Source organism: Grammomys surdaster, unplaced genomic scaffold (genome assembly GCF_004785775.1).
Source record: "Grammomys surdaster isolate TR1022 unplaced genomic scaffold, NIH_TR_1.0 331, whole genome shotgun sequence".
Lineage (NCBI taxonomy): Eukaryota > Metazoa > Chordata > Mammalia > Rodentia > Muridae > Grammomys > Grammomys surdaster.
In genome coordinates, this window is record NW_021604750.1 from 643,133 (window position 1) to 656,142 (window position 13,010).

A 13,010-nucleotide genomic window follows, 5' to 3' on the forward strand; every position below is an offset into this window, starting at 1 on the left:
AAGCTGTGTTCCAGAGATAGGCAAGGTTGTACCTCACGCTGCATCTGGAATGGGTAATGTGTAAGAATCACCCAGGCAGTACTGGTTTTGAAGATATGAAAGGGTCATAGAGAGTAGCTGAGGCTTGGTACTGTGAGAGGCCATGGAAGACCAATGGTGAAGGTGCAGCTTCAGTTGGAGTTCACAGCCCAGGACTGAAGGGATCATGCAAAGAAGTTGAGACTTAGCACCATGAAGGAAGCCTATGAGAGGCTATTGGTGAAGTCTAATTGCTGCAGAAGATGCAGAATACTGGAGATGCCAGTACAATGGGATGACAACCAAGAACTGCAGCAGCAATGGAGTGGAACCCACAAGATCCTGGAGTACTACAGAGGGTAGAGCTGGAGATGTGACCCAAGCCCCTTTGTGGAGCCTAGATCATGTGTGGATCGACACTGGAACAAGAAGCTGTGAAGATGAAGTTGCTTTGGAAACCCCAAGACGTTAAAAGATGTCAGAGCTGTGTGATACCTGCTGAGGAAAGGTACTAAAAGGGAGTGGAAATAGCCCAAAAGAAGTTTGTTACAGTCAAGAAAGCTGGAAGGATTTGGGGATCTGAAGGGCACTTTGACATCAGACTTATCTTCATAGATGCAGAATTTGGAGTTTGCTGAGTTGCCTTTTTGTCTTGCTTTTGTCTGGGATTTCCTATGTCATTTTGGAATGGTAATGTATACCCTGTGATGTTGGACGTATGTGATCTGCTTCTTGATTTTGATTTTATAGGGGAATTACAGTTAATTGATTGAATCTCAGGTGAGACTTTGAACTTTTAAATATTTTTGAGACAGTGGGGACTTTTGAAGTTGGACTGAATGTATTTTGCATTATGCTATGTTTAGGTTTGGCCTCCATAGACTCATGTGTTTGAACAAGCCTATGGGTACCGGGGAGTGGATGGAATGTGGTTTGAATATGCTTAGCCCAGGAAGTGGAACACCTTGTTGGAGTAGGTGTGGCCTTGTTGGAGGAAGTATGTCACTGTGGGGGTGGGCTTTGAGACCCTCTTCCTAGCTGCCTGGGAGACAGTTATCTCCTGGTTGCAGTTGGATCAAGATGCAGAATCCTGAGCTCCTTCTCCAGCACCATGTCTGCCTTCACACTGCCATGCTTCCTGCCTTGATGTTAATGGACTGAACCTCTGAACACTAGCCCTAATTAAATGTCCTTTTATAAGAGTTGTGTTGGTCATGGTGTCTCTTCACATCAATGGAAACCCCAACTAAGACAATGGTCCCAACTTCTTGCTCAAAAGAAACAGGTTAGCACATTGGATTAGAAAAGACAACTCAGCTGGGAATAGTGGTAAACCTTTTTAATTCCAGCACTCGGGAGGCAGAGTGAGGGAGATCTCTGGGATTTCTGGGATGGCCTGGTCTAAAGACAACCAAGGATATGTAGAGAGACCCTGTCTAAAAGGGAAACAAAATTCGTCATTTACTGTCCTCATCAAAGACAGACACTACCTTAGGGTGAAAGGATGGACAAAGATATTCCGGGCTAATGAAACCAGAAAACACGGAGGATTTGAAGCCAAACAGACTTAAAGCTTAACTTATCAGAGATGAAGGTCATTTCATACTGAATCAAGAACATACATGCACAAAACTCAGGTGTACTCAATCCCATAAAACAAATGCTTTTAGACATAAAGCCAGATTAACCCTCACACAGAAATAGATGACTCAAATAACATACTTACACCAAGGAACAGGTTGTTTAAACAGCATTAAAAAATGACAAAGAATACAGCTATTGAGATTGAATAACAGACACACAGACACACACATACACACATAGACACACACACACACACAGACACACACACAAATCTGTAATGGGCCAACAGGGTAGGATGCTTCTGCCAAGCCGATGATCTCAATTTGATCCATGGGATCTACACGCTTCCACACCATGGTGTACAAACACCCACCACACCCAACAATAGAACACAGAAAAGATCAAGCTCTGAATAGAAATTAATGAAATAAAAATGAAAAAAATAACGTAAAGAAATCATTGAAACGAAGTTGGTTCTTTGAAACGAGGAAGAAATATTTGTCATATTTTTTTATTTTTATATGTGTGCATGTATATGAATGTGGGTGAATGTAAGACATGACACATGTGTGAAGGTCAAAGGACAACTTCCAGGAGTTGATTCACTGTCTCCAATATGGGTCTCAGGGATTGAAGTTAGTTAATGTTGGCAAAAAGTGCCTTTATCCCTGAGCCATCTTGCCAGCACTATAAAATAGATTTCCTCAATTTGTCAGTGATATCCTGCTGCCAGTGAAGGTCTAGGAGACTCTCTCAGAGACAGAATGCTTTATGGTTGGTGACACCTATAGACTTTACATCCAAGGCTCCCATCCTCCCCAAGTCCTTCCAAGGATATTGGGGTCTGTCGCCTGATCCACCAAGCACTTCACTTGAGTCTCTTCTGAAAGTCTACTCTCTGGCTCTTGCGCACGAATGTTGTAGTCTTTGTTGCCTCGAGCTACAGCTATAAAACTCCCAAAGGCAGGTGAAGCTTCATGACCGAGACGCAGCTCATCACTGGAAAAAAGTATTGAAAGAATATGAAAACACAGACACAAATGACTTTCCCCTTTTGACCTGTATTTGTATCCATTAAAAATATTTTTTTCCATTAAAAATATTATTTTATGATTTATACATTTTCCTCCCTCATGTCACTCATAACTGTGAATTCAAAGTTTGGGTCAGTAGAAAAATAAAGCATGAATAATACAACTATTAACATTTGCTTAGAAATTTTTGTAGCCACTCAGGAGTGGACATACTGGCTACATTGGTAACTCTTTAAATTTCGAAGCAGATCTCCACACTCTTGCACACACTTTCATCCCGCCTGAAAGCTGTCATAACACACAAGCAGCAGATTGTCATTGCATTTGCTAAACTACTACTTATGCTGAGTATGTCTCCATTCAGTTAGTGGTCATTACCATTTGTACATTTTTCTATAGAAAAATGTTTGATTACTTTGATCATGTTTTAAAAATTGGGTTGTCTTTGTATTATCAAATTAGAAAGAGTTTGTTTTTAAAAAGGCCACTTGTCAGATGGCTGCAAACCTAGTATGTAGTCAAGGATGACTTCTATCCCATCTGCTGAGATTATAGGTTTGTATTACCACATTGGGCTTTAAGAAAAATTATTTGAGAGATTTATGTTTGTGCTTGTGAGTGCCTCCAGGGGCCAGAAGTGGACATCAGATAACCTGGAGTTGGAATTACAAGCGGTTATAAGCTGCGTAAAGTGGGAACTGAAACTCTAGCCTTCTGAAAGAGCAAGTGCTCTTAACTACTGAGTTGTCTATTACCCATCAACCCCACTGTACTTTTAAAGAACTTACAAGCTTATTTTAGGCATTAATCTTTTCTCAGATAATAAGAATTGAAGGATTTTGTCAATATGTGGACTGTCCTTTTTTTTTCTTTAAGAGATGACTTTTTTTTAATTGTATGTGTATGGATGTTTTATCTGCACACTACATGTGCACTACACTTATGTGCACTACATGATGCCTTATGTCTGAGAAGGACAGAAGGGGCCTCAGATTCCCTGGAACTGGAGGTACAGATGATTGTGGGTGGGGGAACCAAACCTGGGTTCTTTTAAAGATCAACAATGCTCTTAAATGCCAAGCTATCTCTCTAGCCCCACTACTTAAAATTTTTTAAAAATTTATTTGCTTGTCCATGCACATGTGTGCTCTGGAAAAGCAGCAAGCACCCTTATTGCTAAGTAATTCCTGCAACCCTTATCTTAAAACAAAATCTAGCTCTGGGAATAGAACTTCAGGCCTTATGCTTTTAGGTTAGCTCAAGAACCCTCAGTTACTTTCCCATTCCTCCTCTGATCTTGATTACACCCTGTAAAGCACAGTTGGGAATTCTCAAGTCCAACTTGTGTATCTTGGTCTTCCTCATGCTTCTGGGGTTACACCTAGCAATGTTGTGTCACAGGCACGTGCAATCATAAAGATCAACTTAATGTTTTACATTTAAGTCTGATAGACTTTGAATTGATTTCTGCAGCTCACTCTCTTGGTAACACCAATCACTGTATAGATCTGACACTATTGTGAAAATCAAGTCAATTACAGAGTACATCTTACTACTGCTCAGAACTGAAGTCTACGTTTTTTACTTCCTAGGAATAATACCTACAAATTTCTATCTGCTTTAGGTTTCAATTTTAAAAAACTTCAAACAAACCTAAAGGTCAATGCAGCTCAGGTTGCTATCTGAGAAGCCCATACTGTGTTCTTCACTACGAGATACTAGTGTTCATCACGACCAAATAGGCCAAATGCCCTAAAAAGTACAAAGGCAAATATAAATTCCAAGCTCCTCATATGAGGTGCTCCTATTGGTGCTGGCTGTATAGAAGCCCAAAACAGACACAGGTGTAAGCCATAGTCCTAGCAGGCCTGGGCTTGGAGTGGTAAGCCTCCCTAAGACTCACTTTCTCCATCTACACAGTGAAGAGTGTCATACTGCTCACAAGAGTCTGGAGTGCTTCATACTTCTGAATACGCACTGATTCTGTGTTCACAATCAAGTCTTACCAAGTTATAACTGCTGGGTTGGCTCCTGCTAGCTTTCTCTTAGCATAATATATTTTATGTTGTGGATACCAATTCTTTTCAGTTACATTTATTTCTTGAATCCATGATCCTCCTTTTCTCAGCATTGTCTGCTCAAAACCCTAAAGGGAAGGAACACATTTTTTTTCCTACTCATTATAATAGCATATACAAATTACATTAAAAACATTAAATCAAGCAATGATCCTAAAACAAAGATCTATAACTGGAACAGCTCTATAGCATTCTAATCAGCTACTGACACGGCACTTATCACCATGACCATGCGGTGCAGAGAGGCGAGAAGTCCATAGAAAAGGATGAGCTCCGCTACTGATTCAAACAGCACTGTCTGTTCTTAGGATTAAGGAAGAATTCATGGGCTAGAGAAATGGCTCAGCCATTAAGAACACTGACTGCTCTTCCAGAGGTCCTGAGTTCAATTCCCAGCAACCACATGGTGGTTCACAACCATCTATAATGGGTTTCAATGTCCTCTTCTGGTATGTCTGACAGCTTACAGTGTACTCAAAAATAAATTAAAAACAAAACAAAGAAAAAAAAAAGAAAAATCACATGGAATGATTTCTAAATCAAAAGTTGTTGTTGGCCAGAGAGATGGTTCAAGGATTCAGAGCACTTGAAGTTCTTACAGAGGACCAGGGTTCAGATCCCAGAAAGTACATGGTTGTTAAAAACCTTCTGTAATTCTAATCCAGGTACTCCCTCTTCTGGCCTTTGAGGGCACTGCACACATATGGTACACTTATATATTTGCAGGCAAAATACCCATAAAAATGAAATATTTTTGTAAAAAGTTGTAGGTCCGGAGGATTGTTATAATTCCAGAAATCAAGAGGTTGAGGCAAGATTCCCTTGAGTTCCAGGAAAGCCTTGGCTATGTGGTGAGTTCTAGGCTAGCTCAGGCTAGAGTAAGACCCTATTTATAATTAAAACAACAGTAACAGCAATAAATTATGTATGAAAACAGAACTCATACTTACTGTTAACACTGGATCCACACTGTCACCTCCAGTTAGGCTCAAACTAAACATAGTAGTATGTTTTTTCCAAATAAATGTTCTGCCTTTTTTTTGTTTTTTTTGTTTTTCGAGACAGGGTTTCTCTGCGTAGCCCTGGCTGTCCTGGAACTCACTCTGTAGACCAGGCTGGCCTCGAACTCAGTAATCTGCCTGCTCTGCCTCCCAAGTGCTGGGATTAAAGGCATGCGCCACCACCGCCTGACTAATGTTCTGCTTTTTATCTGATGTTTTATGGTTAGTTTTGAGAAATGTAGCACAAAATATAAACATTTCAGTAAATACAATGATGCATTTTCACAATACAAAGGAGACATAAGTGTGTCTATCCAAAACTAAAATGTACCTTCCAATCAAAGGAGGGTTCCTTCACAAAAACTTCCATGGTGTCAGTGAGGAGATCTGCACATGAGCGGAAAGCCCTCAGTGCATGCACCATGACCATGCATACCAGACCCGTTTCTTTCATTGGCAACATGAGACTGACAAATTGGCGTGTTAGACGAAAAGGCATCAACTCAGGGAGTGGAAGAAACTAAATAAGAGAAAAAAGTATATCTAAGTACATAGTGCTGGATAGTTTTATGTCAACTTGACACAAGCTAAAGTCATTTCAAAGGAGGGACTATCAATTGAGAAAATACCTCTATAAGATGGGGCAAGCCTGTAGAATACTTTCTTAAATTAGGGATTGATGGGGGAAGACCCAGCCCATTATGGGTGGTTCCATAACAGCCATCCCTAGGTTGTTGGTTCTGGGTTCTATAAGAAATGAGGCTGGGCAAGCCATGTGAAACAAGCCAGTAAGTAGCACCCTTCTGCCATCCGTGTTCCTGTCATGTTTGAGTTACTGTTCTGGTTTCCTTTAGTGATGGGCTATGATGTGGAAGTGGAAGACAAATAAAACCTTTCCTCAACTTATGGTGTTTCATCCTAGCAATAGTGATGTTAACTATGACATATAAGAACTAGAACTCTCAAAAAAACAAAACAAAACAAAACGAAACAGGCAAAATGCAAATAGAGCACCCCCTTAAAGGTATTATCCCTTTTAGTGAGACTACAAACTGTATCTCCTTGTTTGCTTTTTTTTTTTTTTTTTTTTTTTTTTTTTATCTCCTTGTTTTTGATTTCTTTCTTTTTTTTTTTCTTTTTAATGTTCATTCTGTCCAAACAGGGGCTCGTTGTCTCCTTATACCATAATGTGGGTTCTGTGCACTGAACTCAGGGCATCAGGCTTCCTGGCATGCACATTTACCCACTGAGCCATCTAACTGGTCCTGTTTTTAAAACTAGGGTCTTACACTAAAGGCCATGCTTCTCTTGAATTTTCAATCATTTTACTGCCCTAGCCTCCCTTTTGCTGAGGTTAAAGGCATAAACCATGCCTGGAAAACTCCACATTTCTTAAAATCAGCTAGATAATTTCTATAACCAAGAATAATCAATTCAGATTGCATTATTCTCTCAAAGCATAAACTTCTATGGAATAATCCAGAGGCTGGGAGACTCAAGCACAACAGAAACAATTTAAATTACATTTTGTATAGGACACTCTAGTTACATGTTTTCATAACAATGTAATGTTTTTTTCTTGGCTCTGATCACATATCACTATGTCTCCTATGACTTACAGGCCATGTACGAGCCTAAAATGAGAGTGAGATTATTTGTTTCTTCAGAAAGTGTCAGGTTTCAGAACAATGCCAAAGTCAACTTCTTTTAATTAATTTCTGGAGGTGTTATAACACCACTTGGTTGTCAACTTGACTTCCCCTGGAATCTACTAAAAAACCCAAGCTTCTGGGTGCACCTGTAAGGGATTTCCTTGATTGGATCATTTGAGGTGGGAAGACTCTCATACTGCAGCTGAGCCACACCTGGTGGCAGCCTATATAAAAGACATGGAACAAGAAAACTTTTATTTTTTGCCCATTTACCCTAGGTTTCCCTAGAAAGTTTATCTATCCTGTTGCCAAGGCATTCCTCTGCTGGTATTATAATCTACTTCTTTGGGATTCCAACACAGACTGAAGACTAGCAGCTCTCTAGGAATCTTCCAAGACTAGCACCTGACTGGTACAGCTGAGACATCCAGTCTCCTGGACTGAACAAGTACTGCATTCTTGCCCTTTCTATCAGAAGACAGTCATTGTTAGGCTAGCTGAACCACGGTCTAAAATTACTTTAATAAATCCCATGTATATATTCATTCTATCAGTTCTTCTCCTTTAGAGAATCCTGGCTAATACATATTCCAATTCTAAATCAGGAGTGAGAGTTAAGCACAACACACCTGAGTAGCCGATCCAAATGCATGTCCGAAGTCAATTCCAATCACACTGCCTGTCTCCATGTCCACCATGAAATTGCTCAGGTGTCTGTCTCCAATACCGAGGAGCCAGTGGCTGATGCACAGTAGTGCATGAGAGCTGGCAAAGTGAGTACGCAGCGCCAGGAAGGCCTCAGGGCTGGTGCTCATCTTTAAAAAGGCCCGCCTAGGAGACAGAAGCCACATGTCATCTCTGCTATGCCACTAGGTTTGTGAAGTCACAAACATACTTACTTTAAGAGATCAGCAGGCACTTTATTTTCCCTTCTTCTAAAAGCCATAACTGTTTCTGTCCGGTTAGCTCTGCTGTAATTTAAGAAAAACATTTCATTAGAACAGACTTAAAATTATTTACACTGAAATACTGTATCAGCTGGACATGGTGGCACTTGGGAGAAGAGACAAGTGGATTTCTGAGTTCCAGGACAGCCAGAGATACACAGTGAGACCTTGTCTCAAAAAAAAAAAAAATCCAAACCCTGACCCCAAAGAAAAAAGTATTATTAATTCAAATAACTATATTATAATGATATCTGCAGCAAAATATATCCTTTGCTTTCTTCTCTCACTTCCCAGTGCTGGACACAGATGCCAGGGCATCATATAAACTAATTCGGGACTCTACAAAAGTATGCACTTTTTAGAAGAATGAACAAAGATAGAAAAGTCCAACTTACTTGTACATTAGCACATAGACTCCAATACTTAAAAGTCAAACTTACTTGTACATTAGCAGATAGCCTTTAATATCACTTTTCCCTGACACTTTTATCAGCCAGTCTCTATAGTCATGAATTGGTGCTTTGGGATCACTAGCAAGTAGGAAAAAGAGAATTAGATTAGAGAGGTATTTTGCATGGCAAGGAACACTGAAAATGTATTGAAAAACAGTGAAGAATAAATCCAACTTTCAATGTGCCATATTCATTCTTAATCACTCCAAGATAAACTCAGGCAGCTCCCCCACACAAAAACTCTGGTACAATAGAGTCAGGTACAATACAGTTCTCTTTTCATACAGAGAAAAATAAGATGCTAAAGTAAACACAAAGATCTGTGACCTAGGCATGTCACCCTGAAAGGCAGTCTGACAATCGACAGTAAGTTAAATCTTTTCAAATCATTCACAAATCCATTTTTCCTTACTTTTAGACTAGGTTCTAGCTATTTCTTTATCATTTCCTGAATGTAGATACATATACAAAACCCATTTTAGGTAAGATGAAGTCTTTTCTTACTGTCAGCAATCTCATCCTGAATTTGAAAAAGCCGTCAGTAACATTTTACACCAAGAGTCAGCACATGTGCAGGTGGATACACTCTGGTGTGTATACATTTGGCTACTTTTTAGTTTGTGTTGAATGTCTAATAAGCTTTCAGAAATCAAAACAAATAATTACAAGCTGAGGGGCAGGCTGGCAGTATGGACCTGTGCTCATGAGTCGAATGCAAACCTGGACTATACAATGAAACCCATCCTCAAGAACAGGGGAGGGTGGGTGTAGGGTGGGTGTGGGTGTGGGGTGGTGGTCGTGAAAGCTAGCATGTTCCTTTAACTGTGATGCAGGAAGATCTCTATGCATTTTTAGGTTACCCAAGGTGACATGGGAGACATTACCTGTTATATGCCACTTTCTCCTCTTGTGACATACTACTCAAAAGAAGGTCCTTCAAGGTCATAGTATTTTCAATCCATTCAATTAATCCTAATCTGAAAAATAAAACACAATGTTTATAAATAAGTACAATTGGTATTTCTTCATCAGAAAAAAAGAGGTTCTGAAGAATCAAAGAGAAACAGATGTCTTCCCATCCAATCTACACTTCCTCACTTACTTCCTATATAATTCTAGTTGAGTTCTGACCATGGGAGGCTTCAAGAACCCATAAACCCACTTTAGAACTCAGCCAGTGTGGGAGATAAGTTCTTTCACCAATATAAATAGGTTCACTCAGGCCATACCTAGAGGTCAAGGGCACAACACGGTAAGTCCTTAACTGCATGTTTCTCTGACTGCAGGCAGCATCCTGAGAGAGGATGGCATTCATGACCTCAAAGAGCTGCTCAATGCGCTGGTCTTGACGGAGGTCCTCACCACCTTTTACCAGGAATGGGTATTCCTTTTCATCATGGCCTCGAATAATGATGCGCTTTGGTTTCCTCAAGGAGATCATTACTTTTACCTTTAAACATTAAGAGATTTGTTATAGTAGTGAGTTTAGTCTAATGTTGCTTATATAATGTTAATTTGGCCCCCCAAATTTCAAACTCTCATATATGACATTGAGGAACTCTGTTCCTATTGGTTTTGATTGGTGAATAATGTTGTCAGCAGCCAATGGCAGGGCAGAGCATACAAAGGCAGGACTTTTAGGATTCCCAGGCTAGCGACAGGAAGAAAGGGGAGGAAGAAGGAGACCCACCAAGCTGGGGGAAGGTGGAGAGGAGGTGCAAAACTTGAGAAGGTGTGGGACAGAGAGCACAGCCCCCATGTAGGAGCTGGGGGAGAGAGGCTCCAAAAGGGCTACCAGGCATGGTCCAGAGCAGCAAAGATGGAATCGAGATGTTAGTAAGTAATAACTCAGGGACATTGGAGGGGGTAGATTAGCCACATGAACGCTAGGGAGTGACTCAGCCATTGAGCTATTTAAGGCATATGAAAATATAAAGGGGCCGGGCAGTGGTGACGCACTTTAATCCCAGCACTTGGGAGGCAGAGGCAGGCGGATTTTGGAGTTCAAGGCCAGCCTGGTCTACAGAGTGAGTTCCATGACAGCTAGGGCTACACAGAGAAACCCTGTCTCGAAAAACCAAATATATATATGATATATATCATATATATATATTACATATACATGCTGTGTAACTGTGCCTTTCATTCAGAAACCTAGAACATTGGGGCAGGTAGTGAAGAACAGACCTCACAGACCTCTACCATCAGGATCAATTCAAGTAGTTAATTGGGAACTGCTACACTTTTGCTCTTTTAAAAATAGTCTTGCTATGTTACCTAGCTTAGTCTCTAATGCCTGGGCTCAAGTGGTCCTTCTATCTCCTGAAGAGCTGGGGCTACAGTGTGTACTACTAGAGCAAAAAATACTTAAAGGGCAGTTTCAGAGTAGCTCACTATACCATGGTCAGGGTGGACGTATTCCTCAAAGAAAGACTTCTCTTTGAAGACAGAGTCAGGTGGTATACAAAAGCAGAATCTGGGGTGTAGGCTTTGGGGCCATCTGCCATGCTTGAGTACTATATCTGTGCAAACTCAATTCTTGTTTACAGATACTGCCTATAACTGGATATCCTTCTTAGTATGTGATGTTCAACATAAAGGTCTTTTTACATGATTAATTCTATACATAATCTACAATGGACATATATAGCTTATACTATACTTACTTTACTAAATTATATTTTTCTTTATTTTTGACATAATTTAATTGCATTTCTTCCTCCTCTTTCTCCTTCCAAACGCTCCCATATATCCCTCCTCACTTGTCTTCAAATTCATGGCTTCTATTTTCATCAACTGTTATTGCATGCATGCGCATATATATGTATACATTGTTGTTGTTGTCTATACATATATACTCCGAAACATAATGTATTAAGTCCATATAATATAAATATTTCAGGGCTGATCATCCAGTACTTAACTTATAATATTCTTAAATGCAACTGATACTGAAACATTGGAGACACTATCTTTAGGAATTTGATCAATATTATAATTTGGGAACAACATGCTCCTGGAAAGTTGACCAATATATCAAATGTCACAGAGATAGTGATGACAAACACAACCTACCCGCTCATCAAATCCAGAGATCCGCACGTGATATTCAGGCAGTGGTTTGCTCTTCCCATCATATTGTCCTAATGCAAACATAGAGCCTTGCTTAGAAACTGTCTGTTATAAACCCTACATGTTTTAAAACATCTATGTTGATTTAATTAAAAAATGTTTATGTAACATACTTTTTTTTTAATTCAAAGTTTTCATTTATAAAAATTAGCCATAGCCAGGTATGGCTTCACCTTTAATCCCAGCATCCAGGGGGCAGAGGCAGGTGAGACTGTGAGTTCCAGGCCAGCCTGGTCTATATAGTAAGACCCTGTTTTAAAAAGAAAAACAAACAAAAAAAGGAAACAGCTCTATTTTCCTGATGAGTGTAACTGCACACTTGTCAACAAAATAACAAGAGTATATCTCTATATAATGTTCTATTTGTTGAGACTGGAAAATCAGTCACCAGATTAAAACATTACTTTCTTAGGAAAATTTTAGGTTGGAGAAGAAGGAATAGGAAAGAAATTTCTTCTGACAGTTTGCTGCATTTGCCTACCTCAGTGTGACAGTCTGTTTTCCTGTTGCTGTTCTCTTTGAATCAGACCAGCTGGTGACTAGGAAGTGACCTCTCTACACTGCTATTTATTTCTGAAGAAAAGTTACTCAGAAACAAAGTAGGAGTCAATGCTTTGGGGTTCCTATAAGTACAAATGGAAATCTGAACAATTGCTGTAATAAAAAAAATATAGTAAACTGTACTAATTTATAGCAACTACAGGTTTTCCTAATAATGAACATGGTTGAGGTGGGACACTGGAGAGATGCCTCAGCAGTTAGGAGCATTTGCTGTTTCAGAGAACCTGAGTTTGTTTCTCAGCACCCATGGTAGGAAGCTTACAACCACTAAGAACTCCAGCTCCAGAAGATACAACACACTATCTTGGTCTGTGGGCATTTGCACTTCCATGCACCTACCCTGACAGACACATAACCAAAAGTAAGTAAATCTTAAAAGCAAAACAAAGCAAAACAAGACAACAAAACCCAGATTGGCTGGGGAGATAGCCCAGTGGGCGAAAGTACTTCTAGTATAGCACACGTTGAAATTGCCATAACTCATGCAAAAGCCAGCTATGACAGCTGAGTTGTCTGTGGTCCTAGTTGCTCCCAGGTCCTGTGATCCCATG

At 39.9% G+C, this 13,010-nt stretch overlaps 1 protein-coding gene across 1 annotated transcript in view; it reads right to left on the reverse strand.

The window, feature by feature from the left end:
• Nucleotides 1-2,084: 2,084 nt before the first annotated feature.
• Prkdc (protein kinase, DNA-activated, catalytic subunit) overlaps nucleotides 2,085-13,010 on the reverse strand; it is a 199,243-nt gene continuing 188,317 nt past the window's right edge. Inside the window, exons 78-86 of the mRNA XM_028778260.1 lie at nucleotides 11,842-11,909; nucleotides 9,996-10,216; nucleotides 9,651-9,743; nucleotides 8,755-8,844; nucleotides 8,267-8,338; nucleotides 7,997-8,198; nucleotides 6,047-6,235; nucleotides 4,643-4,782; nucleotides 2,085-2,601 (exon numbers count right to left, since the gene is read on the reverse strand). Coding sequence (XP_028634093.1) covers nucleotides 2,397-2,601; nucleotides 4,643-4,782; nucleotides 6,047-6,235; nucleotides 7,997-8,198; nucleotides 8,267-8,338; nucleotides 8,755-8,844; nucleotides 9,651-9,743; nucleotides 9,996-10,216; nucleotides 11,842-11,909 — 1,280 coding nt within the window. The 3' untranslated portion in view covers nucleotides 2,085-2,396. The remainder of the gene's footprint in view (nucleotides 2,602-4,642; nucleotides 4,783-6,046; nucleotides 6,236-7,996; nucleotides 8,199-8,266; nucleotides 8,339-8,754; nucleotides 8,845-9,650; nucleotides 9,744-9,995; nucleotides 10,217-11,841; nucleotides 11,910-13,010) is intronic.